Below are 18608 nucleotides of genomic sequence, written 5' to 3' on the forward strand. Positions count from 1 at the left end.
CAAACAGCCCAGGTCACTTGGGGTTCTCCCAGGCCAGCCCCTGAGCTGCTCACAAGGAGAAGGCGGAGCCTGGGGGGACAGGCCTGCATCTCACCTCCCTGTGGCCCAGGCAGCAGCTTAGTACCGAGTCGGCAGGGACGCATCTTTGCAAGAGTTGGCTAACCGCGACCCGCCCAGAGCCTGCCCCTCTCCGGCTGACCCCCACCTTATCCAAGAGGGCCAGCGGCACTGCAGCAGGGGCCACACGGGCCCTTAGAGGTGCTCCTGGTTAGAGACTGGGGGCTGTGTCACCCACCGGCCACCTCCCACACATCAGACAGCCAGCCTCCCTATCTTCATTCATTTCTCGGCTCCACCCAGAAGCAGTGTGCAAATGGCGTGCAAAGAACTTTCCCAGATCAAGTGACTTCTCAGCAGCAAGGGAGGGCCCCACGACAAGCCATTCAAAATCCCAGAAGTGATTTTCTACTTACGACCTCACTTTCTGTTGCTCTCTCCTTCCCTCCACATGCCTTCTCTGTGGAAAGTCACCCTCTGAAACACCCCCAGCCCGTGCACTGCCTGGGCAGATGCTACTGTGTGGTCAGAGGTGACGCAGGCACCAGAATTAAATTTAGCAACTCTCGTCAGCTCTGTTCTCTGCCTCACGACGGCCGAGCTGCGGGGGCCGCACAGTTCTTCCCGAAACCCTTGCGGGGAAGAGGGCCTGAGCTGGCTGTGGTGGCCCTGCAGATCTGCAGTTCAAGACCCCGGCCCAGAGGAGCAGCAGTGACACCACACCGGCAAAGGCGCCTTCTCACTAACGGACTCCCACGGCTTCTACAATGAGTACACACTCATTCCCAATGCAGGATGAAGATAAATTTCAGAAGAGGCGAAAAGAACCTCAGATTGGTGTCTGGCCCCCAGGGGGAGCCGATCAGGACTGGGGTAGGTGAAGGGGCCCAGACCCTCAGCTCTCCCAGGGCATCAGAAGGGGGCCTGCAGAGGCCTGGGAGGCAACAGCCGATAGCCTGGGAAGCTCAACTGCCCGGCCGGCCGACCTGCGGCAGGGGCTGGGCCCTCTTGGGTCCCTCAGTGCTCACCATGCTGGAGAGGCTCGGGGTCTTCATCCAGCCCTGGCCCGCCAGGCTGACATAGGTGAGCTGGGAAGCAGGTGCCAGCCCTGCTGTCAGGCCGAGGTGACACCAACACCCCGGGGACAAATGCAGAGAGCTCCTGTGCACCCCTCAGCCGGCTCCCGCCTCTCCTGGGGAAAGCTAACCCAACAGCCATCACTCTTCACCACACTGCCCAGCAAGGCCGGTCCACACCCTGCCTGCCTGCGTTCCTGCCTCCTCTCCGTGATCTGCGCCTTTGGACACAGGCACAAAGAGCAGCCTGGGGCTGGGGGCAAAGGTGCCAGGGCCGCACAGCTCCGCGTCAGCCCCAGCGGAGTCCCCCACTTCCACGGCTATCACTCCAGCCAAGGGTCAGTCGCCCCCTGAGAACCGGAGCCACACTCACGCAGTCAGCGAGCGCAGCCTCTCTGTGGTTACTGCCTCTGGGGATCCAACGAGAGAGAAAATGCATGCATTTTAAATGGCACCTGAGCTGACCGTGTGCGTCCACTTTTCTGGTCATTGCTCCCTATGTACACCTATGTCAGGTAACTGACATCAGTATTACAAGTAATCTAGAGATGGTTTAAAGTATGTGGGAGAGAGCACGCATTTAGCCTACAGGTTGACACACCACTGAAGACACGTCCCACGGTGAAGTATCTAGATTTATACCTGGCTCTGGCTCCTGAGGCGGTAGTGGTGGTTCCAGTAATAGAGCTCCTGTCACCTATGTGGGAGACCTGGCTCCAACGTAAGCCTGGTGCAGTCTTGGTCATCGCAGGCTTCTAGGGGAGTGCATTAGTGAGTGGGTACAGTCTCAAGTTGGCTTGGCACGTGTCTAGGGCCACAAGTGCCACTGGGGCCGTGCAGCGGGCAGGGGCTGCTGCACCGAGGGGAGAATGGGGGAGGGCAAGGCTGTTCCCAGGGAGTGCAGGCTGCTCTGCCCAGCACCTGTGGCTGGAAGAGAGTGGGACAGGGGCAGGCGGAGACAGCAGGCCCTTGTGTCTGAGGATCTGAGATGGAGGGACGCCACCTGAGGTCCCTCCTGGCTGCAGGGGAGGAGTGGGAGGTGAGGGCCGAGGGGGGTGAGGAAGACAGGGAGTGTGAGAGCGAGACAGGCAGTGGTGCTCAGATGCTGGGGATGCATTTATGTGCCTGTGTTACATGTAGTTCTATTATATTTTTCTATGTCTACTTTACTTACTATTCACAAAATCTACAAATACAAAATTTATGTATGCGTATGTTATAGATAAATGCTAAATATGTTTTTAAATTTTCCATGCATTTAGAAGTTTTCTGACCTCTTATTATAGAAAATTTCAAACATATACAAGGATAACCCCCAGTTATCTACCGTCCAACTTCGAGAATTGGCAGTTGGGCCAGCACTGTGGCATGGAAGGTTAAGCCTCCACCTGCAGTGCCGGCGTCCTGTATGGGTGCCAGTTGGAGTTGTAGCTGATCCACCTTCCAATCTAACTCCCTGCTAATGTGCCTGGAAAAGCAGGAGAAGATGGCCCAAGTGCTTGGGCCTCTGCATCCATGCAGGAGACCCAGAAGAAGCTCCTGGCTCCCGGCTTTGGATTGGCGCAGCCCTGGCTGCTGTGGCCATTTGGGGAGTGAGCCAATGAATGAAGATCTCTCTCTCTCAATCCCCTTCTCTCTCTTTATCTCTGCCTTTCAAGTAAAATAAATCTTAAAAACAAAAAAACAAACAAACAAAAAAAAACTTGGCAATTCAAGGCCAGTTTTGTTCCATCTCTCCTCCCCCCAAGACATCTCGTCATTAGCTCCTAGGCCCTGTGTGGTGGGGGAGCTTTGGGGGTAATGGTATGGGACTGTTACATGAGGGAGTTGCCCTCTGCTGGGCTGGGGAGGCCCACCCCTGATAACACACACAGCAGCACAGCCTGCCTGTGACACAGGCTGTCTATGGGTTCCACTCCTTCCTGCCCACACTGCACTCAGAAGCTGTGGCAATTATGTCACCACTCACCAACCCACTGTTCCTACCTCGCACGCCTCTGCAGGGTGGCTGAGATGGCAGGTCCCTCCTGGTCCCTCTCCTCCCATGCTCCTTAGCAGTGAATTCTCCCCATGGCTCAGTCACTCTCTGTGCCCAGAGCCTGGGCCCACCATCAGCCTTGGGTCATCCTCTCTCTCCCCAAGGCCACCTCTGAGAATGGCAGCCCCCAAGTCAGGCCCGGGGCCATCTGCGACACCTCACTGCTCCTCACCCCAGGATCCACCAAACCTGACTCCGCTGGGAATAAGAGACACGACGAGGGCAGCAGACAGGTTTTCGAGGGCTACCACCTGCCAGGCCCCACGCCAAACACTGTGTTTATGACTCACACCCCTACCATCAGCTGTTTCATGGAGAAAACTGGGCAAGGTACCTTCCCCCAGGTCACTGAGAGAGGATGTGGCAGAGCTGGCACAGAGAACAAGCCAAAGCTGCTGACTCCTGGACACATGGTTCTAACCTGGATACTCTACTGCTGCCCAGTGGCTCTCAAACCCAAGCTCCCCTCTCCAGTCTCACCCCATCCACCTGACTTCCTCACTCTTGGGACAACTGCACAGTTCTAACTGGCTGCCCTGTCCATGTCCCCTCCCAGACTCCCTGGCGTCCCTGAGTTCCACCAGAGCCTCAGCAAGCCCCTGGCTTCAGCCCCCACAGGCCGCACCCTTCCCCTGGCACTTGTCCCCACCTGGCCAGCCCCCGCTCCATGCAGGAGCCTGGCTGGCCCAGCCTCTGCTTAGAAATCTCCCCCTTGCGGAGGCTTCTGTTGCACCATGAGTGCACCTGAGAGCAGTGAGAAAGGGCTCTCAGGCATTGCGCCCACACCGCTGCCAGGAGGGGACAGCATGGGGACGCAGGGCACAGCGGGGCCATGGGGAGAGCTGGGCAGGGAGGCCAGTGCCACCTTCATGCTCCTTTGGGCTGTGGGGTAGTGGGAGAAAGGGTGGGCTATTGAAGCTCTCCGGTGCGTGTTGGGAGGCCATTGGGGAGTGGCTCTGGTCTACCGCACTTGCAGCCAAACCTCCAGTGGCAGCTGCAGAGGTAGAGGTTCTTCCCGGGGTACATTCGTAAGAGCCCTGTGACACCTGCAGCCTGCTCCTGCTCTCCAGAGAGTTTAGTAAGCACCTGCTTTCCTGTGCAAGAATCCACAGCAGGGTCTGATTCCTGCCCTGGATCCAGAGACCAAGTCTGAAGGCTGCAGTGTGGCAAGTGGCTGTGCATCATGGGAAACAAGCGGGCCTGTGCATTTGCCCAAACAAAGATACTGTCAATAATAATAACAATGATGTTAATGATAATGCCACCACCCACACAGCACTCACTAAACGGCAGGTGCATTCTCAGTTACTCCACCCGACAGAACAGGTGCATACATCACCCCTACTTTCCCAAGCCCAAGCCCAAGCCCAGTGGGGAGGCAGAGTGGCCAGGCCTGGCCCTGAGCCCTTCCCCTGATACCCCATGCACTTGTGGCCTCTGGTGACAGAAACCTGGGGAGGGACACGAGGGAAATGCGCCAACTGCGTTCACAGCATCTCTCTCCTTGCGGGAATCTCACGTGCGATTCCCATTTCACATATGAGTAAGGTGAGGCCCCAAAAGTGTCAGTGACCGTCCGTGTCACAGAGCTGACGGGTGACAGGTGACTTGTCTGCTGACTTCAAACAGCAGTGCTAGAGCCTGGAAGCAAAGTTCTGAGTCTCAGCTCCCGTGCAGGGCGAGAGGAAGGGCCTAGGACTGACACAGTGTGGGCGCAGCAGTCTGCAGCCTCCCTGCTGACCCTGCCCAGGCACCGCCCAGCACTCCGCAGGCTTGGGGGCCCCGCTGTGGGATAGCCCGTCTTTTCCTTCCCATCACTCCCTGATAGCTGGGCAAGTTTCCTTCTTTCCCCTGGCCTCATCCAGCTGCTGGAAGAAACAAAATTAGCTATGTTCCCTGCTTCTGCGCTAAAGGCCCCACATTATATTCCTCTGGTTCCTCATCTTGGCTCCCAGAGCCTCAAGTCCCAGCTGGTCCTTAGCAGAAAACACCTGCTGACAATGCCCACGGCTGTTCAACTGCCACCAGGATGCTCCAGACCCCAGCCCTCACCCCACCTCTCCAGAACCTCCGGCGGGGCCAGCAGCCAGTCGGCACCTTCCGCAGCCCACCCCTGCTGTGCCTGGAGCCTCGGCCCCACGTCCCCCACACCACAGCTCAGTCTGCCTCTCTCAGAGCCATCTGCCCTGCTCACAAACTCTCCCAGTCTGTCTGTGCAGAGAGGAATCCACTTCACTCACAGACAGGGTCAGCCTCTGTTTGAGCTCTTGGGACGTCCAACAGGTTACAAATTCTTGGAACAAAGTCTCTGCCAAAGACCTGGGAGGCAGCTCCTAAATCCTTGGGCCTTTGGTGGCCCCAGTGCTTTATGTGAGTGATGCGACCTGGGGGTCCTAGCACGATGAGGGAGGTGAGCACACCACTGAACTCCTGTGACACCAGCCTGGCCTCCAAGCAGGTGGCTGCAGAGTGAGCCCAGCCAGGTGGCCCGCTGTTCAGTTGTGCATTGCGCACACACACGTACAAAACGGAGCCCCAGGAACCACTCCAGGCACCGAGGTGCAGCTGGGAGCTGAGCACACGGCACACTCGGAATCCGTGAAGAGGATGTCAAGCTTCCTGCTTCGGGGACCTGCCTGGACCCTGTCCTGTGGGTCTCCCCTTAGGGTTGGACCTCATTTGCATATCTCTGCTATCAAAGGACTGCAACCTCACTTGGGCTATTTCCTGACAGCCAATTACCAAACCCAAGAGGCAGTTTGCACTCCCAAGTTTGTAGTCAGCTGGTCAGAGGAGAGGGTGGCCCACGGCCCCCTGAGCTGCACCTGTGTCTGGGGGGAGGGCGCGCCCTCCCCCTGCAGGGCATGGCTCCGCTCCCGCAGCTGCTGTCCAAAGGCACCTGTTGAGTATGGCAGCTTCAACGCACAGCTCCCAGGGAAGGTGCGGGCTGCACGCAGGGGAATACTACTCAGCCTTGAGAAAGAACAAAGTCCAGCCACTGTGACAGTGTGGGTGCCGCTGGTGGACGCTACCCCAGGTAAGGCAGGCTGACCGCACACACAAGGCCACATGACAGTCTGTGCGAGATGTGCATCATCTTCTCCTTCCATTTTTTCCACAAACTTTTTGAAGTACCCTTGCATACACATATGTGCAATCTAAAAAAAAAAAAATGGCAAACCCATTGAAGCATAGAGTAGAACGGAGGTTACCAGTGGGTGGGGAGATGTTGGCCCAAATATGTAAAACTCCAGGCAGCAGGAGACGTGCTGCGCGACACGGTGACTGCAGTTAGGAGTGCCCTGCGCGCTCAGGCTCCTGAGGGTAGGTTTGAGGTGTTCTCACCGCAAATTCTAGTGAAGTAATACATGAATTTTCTTGACTTAGCAACTCCGCAATGTATACAATTTTAAAAACATTCACGTACCATAAAGACATACTTAACTTTTGTCAATTAAATAATAAAGAGAAAAAAAAAAAAAAACAAACCCAGTCCAGGAACAGCCTCAGTCACAAACACTTCCAGATGACCTAGCAGATGAGTAAGGAGAAGATCAGAGACCAAGGGCGGGGAGTGCGGGGAAGGCTCTGGGAGGAAGGGTGAGGGTGCGGGTTCCCACCGTGGCCGGGCCCTTTCTTGGAAGGGTGCAGAGGGAGAAGGGACGCTGCACAAGGCCCAGGCAGCTAAGCCAGCGATGGGGTCCTTAGGTTCACTGTCAAGGTGAGCAAGCACCTCACAGCTCTAGGGGATGAGATTCCAACAGCCAGGCGGGAGGAAGCGGCGCTGACCAAGAGAACTGATTCGCAAGTTTCTAAGACTGGGGCTTTTTTAATTTTTTCTTTTCCTAATTAGGATGTGTTGAAGTCCCATTTATGAAGTGGTGCTCCTGAGAGGGGCACACCCGGCCTGGGGCGTCCTCACCTGCCCCACCCAGTGTCACCTGTCCTGCCCTCAAGACCTCCACTTGCAGGAACAGCCCACCCGTGCTAGGGCGGGACAGGATCTCCTTCTGCCCAGAGAGGAGCCCCAGGTCAGCTTTTCCATGACAGGACAACTTCCAGGTCTCCACCCATACTTGGAAGAGCCCGGGCTCAAGAGCTGTGCAAGTCAGACTTTCTTGATATCACTCTATCTTTCCCCGGGAGGGACCGCGCTCAGACTAGCTCGGACACCTGTGGCCTCTTCCTTCTATGCAAAGCAAAAGCCAGCAGCAGCCCCAAGCTGATAAGATTAATCTAAAGAGCAAATTATGGTGTAATTTCCTATGCTGAAACTTTGTAGTTAGTTTTAAAAAAAGGTTTCATTTTCCTATTGGTCTGATTTCACAGGAACATTTTACCTGTTTCTCTGAGGCACTTTTTCTCCTGGAAGAGAGGCTCTGATTGGCTCCCAGCAACTGACAATCTGGTGTAACGAAAATTTCCAATGTAAACTCATTTTTCCTCGGTTTCAGCAATTTTAAATCTATAAATAGAGAAATCTTTGTCAGAATGCATTGGTAGCGTCTCCTGATAAACTAATTGCCCCGCACCGCCACTGCACTATTGATGGGGCTCCCTGCCCAGCTGCCTGTCACTCTGCTCTGCCTCCTCGCAGGCACCGCGCACTTCATCCAGGGGCGCAGGGGCGACATCATCCTACCCGAAGTCATCAAAACCCTGAACATCCTCACAGAGAGAAAGGTGAGCACCTATCTGGCACCATCTCCCCGTGCGTCCTAGACTATGAGAAACCTGAGGGCCAGGAGGCCCGGGGCTGGGTCGGGGGCAGGAAAGGGAGCACGCGAGACTTCTCCCCAGACTTGTCCCGTCGGAGGCTGACTCTGTCTCTTGTTCTCTTGTTCCTGCCGGGGCCAAGACTCCATGCACCAAGCTGATGATAGCAGACGCCCTGGCCGTCCCCAAGGTAAGAAGCTGCCCGTGCCTGCCCCAGTGCAGGGGGACCTGTGAGACGGGAGCCGCCTGCAAGGGCTCCAACAAGATACTTCTTGGGGGAAACAGGGGGGCCCAGGCTATCTGTAAGGTGTTAAATGTTTTCAGAAATGAGAATCTGCGTCTTCACGCTTGAGGACCGTGTTTCGGCGTTTCGGGTTTCACTTGATTTGAGGAGGGGTGTGACAGATAGCTTGGATTTTGTCACCAGACCCAGGTCAAGAAAAAGCTCTTTAGGGATTTACCGGGAATACAGAAGGTGTTCACTAAATGCCTGTTGAATGAGAGAAGTTTTCTGGCCCATGCTTTTCTGAAAAACCAGATAGCCTCACAGAGAAGTAGATATTGAGATTACAGGTCGAGGGAGCTTTCATTTTGTCTAAGAGACTTCCTATGACAACAGAGGAGGTATTGCCAGAGCCCCTCCTCTCTCTCCCACAGGCCGGTCACCTAATAGCCCACTGCGTTCCGGCCTGGCCGCCCCCAGGCCCGCAGCGGGCTCTGTCCTACCAAACCCCCTCGCGCCTGTGCTGGGACCATCCTGACGCACAGAGCCCAACACATCCCTGCTTCTGACTGCTGGGGCACCATCAGCCTTGCTGCTCCCGCGAGTCTCACCCCCACCCCACCATGTGCAGTGGGAGGAGATAGATTTGACAGCTGATAGTGTGTTTTCTCTGACAAACACATGACTGGGGCTGTATCAATGGCTTGGCGTACTTCAGTTCCTGTTTTCATGGAAACACACGACTGAGAATGAAAGCCCCAAAGCTCCTAAGTGCCGGCTTTCCGTGTGTGCTGGAGGGGCTGACCCGGCCAGGAGTCAGCCTGGGCACTCGGCCCACAGAGCAGGGCCCCTTCTCCTTTTTTTTTTTTTTTTTTTTTTTTTTTGACAGGCAGAGTGGACAGTGAGAGAGAGAGACAGAGAGAAAGGTCTTCCTTTTCCATTGGTTCACCCTCCAATGGCCGCTGCGGCTGGTGCGCTGCGGCCGGCGCACCGCGCTGATCCGATGGCAGGAGCCAGGTGCTTCTCCTGGTCTCCCATGGGGTGCAGGGCCCAAGCACTTGGGCCATCCTCCACTGCACTCCCTGGCCACAGCAGAGAGCTGGCCTGGAAGAGGGGCACCCGGGACAGAATCCAGTGCCCTGACCGGGACTAGAACCCGGTGTGCCGGCTCCGCAAGGTGGAGGATTAGCCTAGTGAGCCGCGGTGCCAGCCCCCCTTCTCCTTCTAAGACTGCTCTTCAAGGCTCTATCTGGGCTACCTCATTTTATTGAAGATTATTCCAGGAGTCTGATACAGGATGGGACTCCCAAGGACAAGGTTACAGGTGTATGTATAATATATATATATACTATATTTATACAATTTCCAAGTCCTTGCTTAAGGACTTAAGATAGCACCAACAGAAGCCAAGAGCATCTGGGCTGTGTCCTGCGACCCGTGGATGCCACACTGCTGCCTGGGCTCCATGTCAGCCGCGGCAGTTGGGAGACAGGCTATGGCTTCAGTCCCAGTTCTGCCACTAACTAGCTGTGTGGTCTTTGACAAGACTTCTGGCCACTTTGTGCCTCACTTTCCACATCTGAAGGTGTGACGGTGACTCTGGAGGTGATGGGAGGCCTGGCTGGAACCCAGCCCTGGAGTGGGTAGAAAGTTGTGATTTCAAGACCACCGTCCCAGTACAGGTCAGGCTCCTGTCTTCTCCCAGCTCTCACAGGGATGCCCCCTCACCACACCCGTCATCATCTCCTCCAAGTCCCCACGGCCTTCCTCACGCTTCCCTAGCTCACACGCCTTCCCCTGCACAGCCTGACCCATTCCTCCTGGAATTAACCTCCCTCTTCCATCGCCTTCTTCCCCCAATACTCAGCACTGCTTACTCATCTATTAAGGTATTTCAGAGCAACGAAAGGCTTTTATTTTCCAAACAAAAACCCACAAAAGTAGTAGGTGGGAGGTAAAGCTATTTATGTTCCCAAAGGAGAAAGTCTTTTTAAAACCTAGTGTATTAGTCTCAGTTATTTGGGGGATTAGGAATTACATTATTTCTAAGTTGGGGAGCATCCTCGGGACAGCTGCTGCCAGGAACAAGCGGATGGAAATCCTGGGTCTTGGAGGCAACTCCAGCCGGAGGAGAGCAAGCTGGCTGCTCTCTGAAGGCTTTCTTGGGTGTACCCTTACTTGGAAGTATATCCCATTTACCAAGGACAGCTGGAGCCCACAAGTCTTCACAGAGCTCCATATTGAATCTCAGGCCGCCTTGTTTGGGTTTTCAGAGGACTTCCCCATGTATCAGCTGACTAAACGTGGGCAGAGCAGGAGATAATGAACGCAACGCCGTCAGGGCTGCGTTCAGTGGCCCTAGACGAGGCTAGCCCAGAACCAAGTTAGGAGACTGAGTCACTGCCCCAGAAGAAAACCCCACTCCATGGTCATTTCCTGGCATCCCCTCGAGGGACAGACCTCGCTCTGGCATGGGCTCACGCCCTTCTTTTCCTCTCTTCCTGAACAAGGCCGAGGTGTGAGGCCTCCTCCCGAGCCACTGCCAGAACCACACAGGCAACAAAGGCGACGCGGGTGGCGGGAAGCAGGCTGGCCAAGAAGCCAGGGGAGCGTCAAGGGTTATCCTCGTGCAGCAAAACCAAGGGAACTAAACTCAAGGCCTCCAACTAAGACTCCCTTTAGAAATAGTCCTTTTCATCCAACAGAGACTTCTCAATTCCTATTTTAAATACAATGCCTTTAGAAAATACTTAGAAAAACATTGTAAAGGGTTTCCTCTAATTTTGTGATTTTTGTGATCATATACTGGTCAAAACCAAGAGACAGCATAACTTCTAGGCTTCTGAGCTAAAGTTTCAGAAAAGCCTCACCAGCTTTTGATGGGAAAATTATCAAAGGGCCCTTCTGGCTTTCTGAGATTTCACCGTTCTCTCTACAGCAACAGAGGAGGGCACCTGCTCACATCTGGGTACACAGGGAGCAGCCACCTCCTAACAGGCTCACCACTGCCACCCACCCACACCGAGCCAGGGTGGTGGCTAGAAAGGGGGTCCCTGACTCCCAGAACCCAGAGACAGTCACTACCCTTAAACTCCAGTCAGGGACTAGAAGAGACTCCCAGCCAGCTAGGTGTCCTTCCGCCAGTCCAGCACATGGGGCAGGGGGCCCTCCCCTCGAGGGGCCCTCCCCTTGAGGGAGCTTCCTTGAAAAATCTTAGAATAAAATCTGTTAGTTAGCTTACAGAAAAAGAGATGGACACAGAGATTGCTCCTGCCACATCATTTATAGAAGCAAAAAGCTGCTACAACCGGGGACTGACGAGAGGCTGTACAAAGCCACAGTGGTTTCTGTGCCCCTCTGAATTCCATCTTAAACAGCATTCTCCAGTGTAATGCTTGCAGTCTAAGTGTAAAGACGTCACAACACAGTGTCAATACCAGTTGCTCCATTTTGGAGGAAAAAAAAACTGTATTAACAAAGAAAAACCTGAGAAGATATTTACCAGAATCCTAAGAGGTTGTCTCTTGCTGGTGGGAGCCTGAATTGTTCTTGCTGATTAGTTACCTTCTTGAGCATCAGGTGAAATACAGAACTGGCAGCTGCTTGGGCAGCGTCCCCCGTGGTCCTCACGGTGATCTTCTCACTGCAGCTTCCCATGCTGTAGGCCTGCACTGCTAACACGCTCCCAGGTGACGTCCAGGCTGCTGGCCCGTGGGCCCACTTTGAGTAGCAAGGCTACACAGTTTATCTGCACTTGATAAGGAAACAGGGCTCAAGCTAAGACCGCTCTAGGTTTCATGCCTTTGTTTTTCAGTGGAAAACCAGAGCACACCGAGGCCTGGTCTAGACTGATGCACAATCCCTCTCCTAGGTTCCGCCAAAAAGCTGTTTTTTTTTTAAAGGTTTATTTATTTTTATTTGAAAGAGTTACACAGAGAGAGGAGAGGCAGAGAGAGAGGCAGAGAGAGAGAGAGAGAGGGCTTCCATCTGATGGTTCCCTCCCCAATTGGCCACAGCAGCACTGATCTGAAGCCAGGAGCTTCTTCCGGGTCTCCCGCGTGGGTGCAGGGGCCCAAGGACTTGGGCCATTTTCTACTGCTATTCCAGGCCATAGCAGAGAGCTGGATTGGAAGTGGAGCAGCCAGGACTAGAACCGGCGCCCATATGGGATGCCGGTGCTTCAGCCCAGGGCATTAACCCGTTGCGCCACAGCGCCGACCCCAAAAGCTGGTTTCTTTTTCTAAGACCCATTGTCCCCAGGAAGAGCCTGTGGACAGTCCCACATCAGAGCTGCAACACTCCCAGGAGATCCTCATCCTGCACCAGCCAAGGCCCCAACTCCAGCTCAATGGCACCCTCTCACCTCCCCAGGTCAGACCCCTGCGGCAGCTTGCCCTGCTCATCTGGGCACTGACCTCTTGTAGCATGGGGAAACTCTTAACTCCCCACTTGACCATGAACTTCTCCATGTACGGCTCTCTCCCCTGCGGGGAGCCAAATTCAAGTGCTGCCCGGAGCAGCAGTGTCCAGGCCAATGATGGGCACTCATTGCGTCAACAAGCAGTGTTTCCAGGGAAAGCTGGACCCGAGAGGCTTTCGGAATGAGAGCAGAATCCGCCGGGAGGGGCTCATGTGGGTTCTTTCTACAGAAGGAAGAGCAGAGCTCGCAGCTGGACGCGGACTGTAGCGCCAGATGGCCCTGCACGGGACTCTCCCCTGGGCCACTTACCTCAGTCAGCGATGCTATCCAGGGGCCCTTCTGGCAAAACCCTCCAAGGGAAGAGAAGTTGGGAGGTTTTGAAGAGCAGGTGGCAGCCTGTGCAGGTTGTTGGTAGCAGGCGTCTGGAGAGGTTGAAGGCCAGAGCAGCAGGCAGGAATGCCTGGCTACGGAGCCACAGCGGGCAAACTCACCTTTCTCCATTTGTCCTCCCAGAAGGAAATCGGGAAGGAAAACACCTGCTCCACGTCCACGCTAGAGCTAGCGCGTGGCCGTCTGGTATTTCTCTTTCTAGAACACAACCGAGAGAGAGGCCGTCTGCAGGGCCGCGACTGCACTCCGGCAGTTCTACCTCCACCACAAGGTGTCTTGGTGCTTCAAGGAGCACGGAGAGCTCGGTGACCTCAGACTCCTGAGAGGACTCGACAGGAACCTCTGCAGCATGGCGAAGCTGGTAAGGAGGCGGCGGCGGAGGCGGCCCCCCCCGCTCACTGCTCCGCCTCAGGAGCTGCAGTACCTTGATTAATCCGCCCACTCACTCGTTCAACCAGCACTCGTTACGGCTCTGCGAGTGCCAGGTGCTCTTCCAGACACTAGGGATGCACCATTAAGGACAAACAGGCAGGGCTGGGTAGTCAGCCCAGTGGTTGAGACACCCACGTCCCACATCAGAGTGCCGAGGTCTGATTCCCACTTCTGGCTCTGGACCCCAGCTTCCTGCTAATGAGCACCCTAGGAGGTAGCTGTGATGTCTCATGCAGTGGGAGATCTGGATTTAGCTCCTAGCCAGGGGCTAGTGCAAGCGTCTGGAGGCTGAACCAGTGGAGGAAGCTCTCTCAGATAAGCAGCCAGTCCACTGCTCTCAGATGCAAATGTGTAATATGATGTTCAGTAACGAAAAGCGCCATGAAGAAAAACAGAAATAAAGAATGCAGGAGTCACAGTGCAGAGGACTGGTTCAGGAGTTCGTGATGTTATCCAAGCAGCAGTTTGAGAGGATTCAGGCCACCTGATCAACACAGAAAGTACAGCTGTGCAGAGGCCCGAGGGTGGAGATGAGTTTCATGTGTTGGTTCAAAGCTCAGCCAGACGACCAATATGACTGGATCAGAGGGACCCAGGGGGAGTTCAGCCAATCACATCACACAGGGCCTTTGCATTCTGCCCCGAGGATGGGGTTCTGAGCAGGATAGAGGACGATCTGACTTACATGGCTGTAAGTGGTCACTCTGGTCATGGTATGGTAAGCAGACTGAACAGCGTTGAGTGTATTGTCAGAAAGCTTCTACCGTAGACCAGTCTGGAGACAATGGTGGCTCGGATGGGGTGGGAACAGTGGAGGTGGCTCAATTTGGGATATAACTACAAATAGGGCCAGAAGGACTTGGTGGCAAATCATTTGTGAGTTATGAAAGAAGAACAAGGTGACTTCGTGGTTCCTGCAGGGACCCTTTGGGGATGGCTGGTCCTGTAACAGCCATGGAACGCTGGGGACTTAACATAGCTTCATGCTGTGGAAGATGGAGAATTCAATTTCAAACATCATAAATATGAGGTAGCTATTTGCAGACCTAAGTGGACATGTTGAGAAGATGGTCAGAAAAGCTTAGGGGAGAGGTCAGGACTTACATGTAAAACAGAGTTCTCCAGTGATGCTACCTCAAGTCAGACTGAAGTAGAGAAGGGAAGAGATCTGAAGCCTGAGTCTTGGAGGTTAGGAAGAGGGGGATCCAACAGAGGAGACGAAAAGCAGCAGCCACTGCCATAGGATAAAACTTAGGAGCGTGTGGTGCACCGCAAGGCAAGGGAAGACGCTCTCTTAGGGAGGGAGTGCTTTGGAAGGACGGATAGCCCTGGTGATAGGGATATAAATGGAGAGGTAGGGATGCAAGCCCAGCTGGCGCTGGTACAAGAGAGGAGGAGGTGGGAACAGGTGAATCACGGACCGTGAATACAGAAAACTCTTTTTGAGGTGTTCTGCCGTAAGGTTGCAGAGAAAAGGAACAATAGCTGAAGGGCAGGTGTGGAGTAAGGGGAGCTCTTCCCAGGCGGGATATCCATCAGCGTGTTAGGGTGCCAGTGGGAAGGAAGGAAAGCTGATGCTACAGGAAACGGACAGAATCAGGAGAGGGCAGAAGCCTTGGAGCAGAGCAGAGGAGCCGGCTTTAGAGAACAGGGACGTTCTTCCCCTCCTGGGCCTCCACCTTCACACCTTACTGGAAAGATCAAGGGAATGAACAGGACCGGCCACTGCACGCGTTCTCTCTTGCAAGCCTCTTAATGACCTTCAGAAGTGGGTACTATCGTCCCCACTTTACAAAGGAAGAAACTGACATTTTTTTTAATAAATTAAGTAGCTTGCCTAAGCAATGGCTTTTAAAAAAAAAAAAGATTTTTATTTATTTATTTGAGAGGTAGAGTTACAGACAGTGAGAGGGAGAGACAGAGAGAGAGGTTTTCCACCCACTGGTTCAGTCGCAACTGCTGGAGCTGCGCCGATCTGAAGCCAGGAGCCAGGAGCTTCTTCTCAGTCTCCCACACAAGTGTAGGGGCCCAAGGACTTGGGCCATCTTCTACTGCCATCCCAGGCCATAGCAGAGGGCTGGATCGGAAGAGGAGCAGCTGGGACTAGAACTGGTACCCATGTGGGATGCCGGCGCCGCAGGCGGAGGATTAACCTGCACCACGGCATTGGCCCCCTATTCAAAGTGAAGTGGTGGCCTGGAGGTAGGGACCTGGAATCCTTTTCTCCTTTGGTGCCACAGCACGGTGGTGTTACTGAGGGCATGAGGGCAGCTGACTGAATCTCTCAGCAAGTCAGGCAGCCACACAGAGTGCCCAGGAGGGCAATGAACTGGTCTAACCTGCACCTCCATGTCACTGCCTGTGAGCAGCCCCTAGCTGTGACACATCTCCAGAGACTGTGCCCACCCCCTGAAAGCCAGCATGCAGGGGGTACCGTGACCAGGAAGGTTAGGTAAAGACCCTGCTGGTCTAGTGGCAGAGTCGGACCCCAATCAAACTAGTGTGGAGGTCCAGGTTTGCGCACTGTGCAGGTGGCAAGCGCCAGGGGATGCCTGACCCAGTCGACAGGCAGGAGAGCAAGCCTCGAATGCTTCCCAATGCAGCTAACGCAATGCTTCTTTCGCAGAGCAACTGTCCTGGGAAGGAAGCCAGACAGACTACACTGGAAGACTTCTTAGACAGGCTAAAGACCGCCATGCAAGAGAAATACTCAAAGCGTCAGAGCTGAATATTTTAATTTATGAATTTTAATGGCTTTATTTTTTTAATATTTATGTATTTATAATTCATCATAAAATAAAGTATATGTAGAATATAACAGTGATGGTATTTAATGGTGACTATGTTTACGTGACAAATGCAATTGTGGTTTGCAACTCTTAGAAAAACCAAGTTAACTTACTATAAATAGTGTAGGAGCCAAACAGAAAGACCATTTCCTTCTCAACGCTGTTCCTCTCTACTGGGAGCGAGAACAGCATACGATGATTAAGAAACAGAGCCATGTGAGATGTAAATGATAAGGAAGAGAGCCTGCACAGTGTGTCCATGAATCCTCCTGTCTAAACTAGCGGTCAGCTAGGTGCTTAGAACACTCGTCTCCCCTTCGCACAAAGTCTGTAGAAAACGTAAGTAAGCCTCACACACTGTCAGGTGCTGCAGTGGACAACCTTTGAACTCGTAATATAAATTCTTTTGGTTATCAAGTCTTAGAACCAACTGACAAAGTACGGAAGACTTAATTATGGGTGGAGAACAGACTCTAAACACCACCCACCAGACAATACAAAAGGAAGAGCTGAACACGGTTGGGAGAGACAGGCAGGGCACTAACACTCCCAGCTTCCATGGGAGGAGTCAGTTCACCACCACCGTCAAGGTTTGATGGAATAAGAACATGAGGTTTAATTATTTCTATGAACTTTAAAGGTGATATAAGAACTAAAAGATAACTTACTGTAAAAAATTTGTGAAGGGGAAAATGAATGAGGTAAGCCCTTATTGTCCAACAGGGGAAGCGATGTACCATGTCCAGTCAACACATCAAGAGCTGACGTTGTAGCTGAGGATGGGTAATGGAGATGATTGAACTATTCTGCTTTTATATATATACTTGAAAATTTATTTTATGATGCTAGCCCTTCGAAAGCCTGAAAAAAAAAAGAGGAAAGGTGGCTGAGAAAATTTTAAACTTAAATAAAATGTACAAAACAAACAATAACAAGTGCTGGCAAAGACTCAGAAAAACTGGAACACTTGCTGCTGTGATTGGGAGATGGTGCAGCCACTTTGGAAAACAACTTGGCAGTTCCTCAAATGGTTAAAGATGGTTTAAGACTCAACAATTTGAATGCTAGGTATAGATCAGAGAGAAGGGAAAACATGTCCATAAAAAAACCTCTGCAGATGTTCACAGCAACTGTTTTCAAACATTAAAAAAAAAAAAGCATCCCAAATGTCTGTCCACTGAAAAAAGGGTACACAAAATGCAGTATATCTTCACAGCAGATAATTCACAATCAAACAATGAAACTAAGTACTGACATAGCCACAAAATGCACGCACCCAGGAAATGTGCCAAGAAGCCAGATAAAGAAGGCCACATATGGTGTAATTCTACTAATAGGAAATATTGAGGATAGGAAAATTTAGAGAGACAAAAATGGAATATTGCTTGCTAGGTGCCAGGAGGGGTAGAGGAATGGGCAGTGGCTTTGAATGGACATGGGGTTTCTTTTGGGGGTGACGAAAATGCTGATATTAACAAGTGGTGATGGCTGCACATCTGTTATGAATAGACTGACCCCTGAATTGTGTACCCCATTAGGATGCATTTGATACTTTTACTTATCTTTTATTTTTTATTTTTTATTTTATTTTTTATTTTTTGCCCTGCATCTGTTGTGCCTCTGAGGAAAAGAGAGGCCACCACAAGGTCCTGAGGCCATCTCCCCCCCTCCCCCCTTATGGAAGTCCCACAGGTGAAGCCAGGTGTAAGACTCAGAGCTGAGAGAAGACTTGCATCCCAACAAAGCCATTATTTAAAGAACTAGAGCAGGACAACACAAAATGAAGTCAGATCATCAAAACCTGCCTTCTCGGCAAGAATATTGATCTGCAGCAGTGACTTAGCATTCTTTTCATCCTCACTTACACGTCATCAAAATTAATAGTAGTACTAAAATTACACAAAAATATGTAATGTCTTTTTAATCCTTTCAAAATAAGGGAATAAATCAAAAGCTTAAAGTCTCACCCTGACCACAGCCAGTTTCACCCTGCCCACATGAAATACCCGTGTGCCAAGGGCACTAAGTATACAGGAGAGTCATGGGGGCTGCTCAGCCCAATCAGAGCAGATACACCCTGAACACTTTAATTTCCTTTCTTCTTTGATTGAGACTTATTTGCATTCAATGGCTAATGTGAGCTGTAGTCTGCCACAGGATATGACTTGTGGGTTATAGTTTGTGTATGAGGCCTAGACTACAAAGGAAAGCCCGTCAAAAAGATTTAAAATTTTTTTTTATTTGAGAGAGAGAGGGGTAGCATCCGCCAGTTCACTCCCCAAATGGCCACAACAGCTGGGACTTGGCCACCTAAAGCCAAGAGCCAGTGAAGTCAACAGTCAGGAACTCCAAGTCTCCCATGTAGGCGGCAGGAACCCAATTACTTGAACCATCACTGCTGCCTCCCAGGGTGTGGGTTAGAAGGAAGCTGGAATCAGGAGTGGGGGCTGGGTATTGGATCCAGGCA

The 18608-nt window shown here is 52.6% G+C and overlaps 1 protein-coding gene and 1 non-coding gene across 4 annotated transcripts; one reads left to right on the plus strand and one right to left on the minus strand.

The window, feature by feature from the left end:
• Nucleotides 1-641: 641 nt before the first annotated feature.
• Nucleotides 642-16171, plus strand: IL4 (interleukin 4). Of its 3 annotated transcripts, XM_070075001.1 has the most exons (5): nt 642-930; nt 7769-7854; nt 8030-8077; nt 13123-13281; nt 15979-16171. In XM_070075001.1, the coding sequence occupies exons 1-5, from the start codon at nt 825-827 to the stop codon at nt 16078-16080; spliced, it is 501 nt and encodes a 166-aa protein (XP_069931102.1). In that variant the 5' UTR covers nt 642-824; the 3' UTR covers nt 16081-16171. The 3 variants fall into 3 exon arrangements, with proteins under 3 accessions (XP_069931102.1, NP_001164577.1, NP_001156649.1); NM_001163177.1 differs by lacking the exon at nt 642-930 and having other exon boundaries at nt 7720-7854; nt 15979-16080; NM_001171106.1 differs by lacking the exons at nt 642-930; nt 8030-8077 and having other exon boundaries at nt 7706-7854; nt 15979-16080.
• Nucleotides 16172-17748: 1577 nt separating this feature from the next.
• On the minus strand, nt 17749-17868 carry LOC127490857 (small nucleolar RNA SNORA64/SNORA10 family). Its single transcript, XR_007919248.1, has one exon. It is a non-coding gene; the product is annotated as a small nucleolar RNA SNORA64/SNORA10 family (small nucleolar RNA).
• Between the last annotated feature and the right edge of the window lie 740 nt (nt 17869-18608).

The sequence above is a fragment of the Oryctolagus cuniculus genome, chromosome 6 (assembly GCF_964237555.1).
Source record: "Oryctolagus cuniculus chromosome 6, mOryCun1.1, whole genome shotgun sequence".
NCBI lineage: Eukaryota > Metazoa > Chordata > Mammalia > Lagomorpha > Leporidae > Oryctolagus > Oryctolagus cuniculus.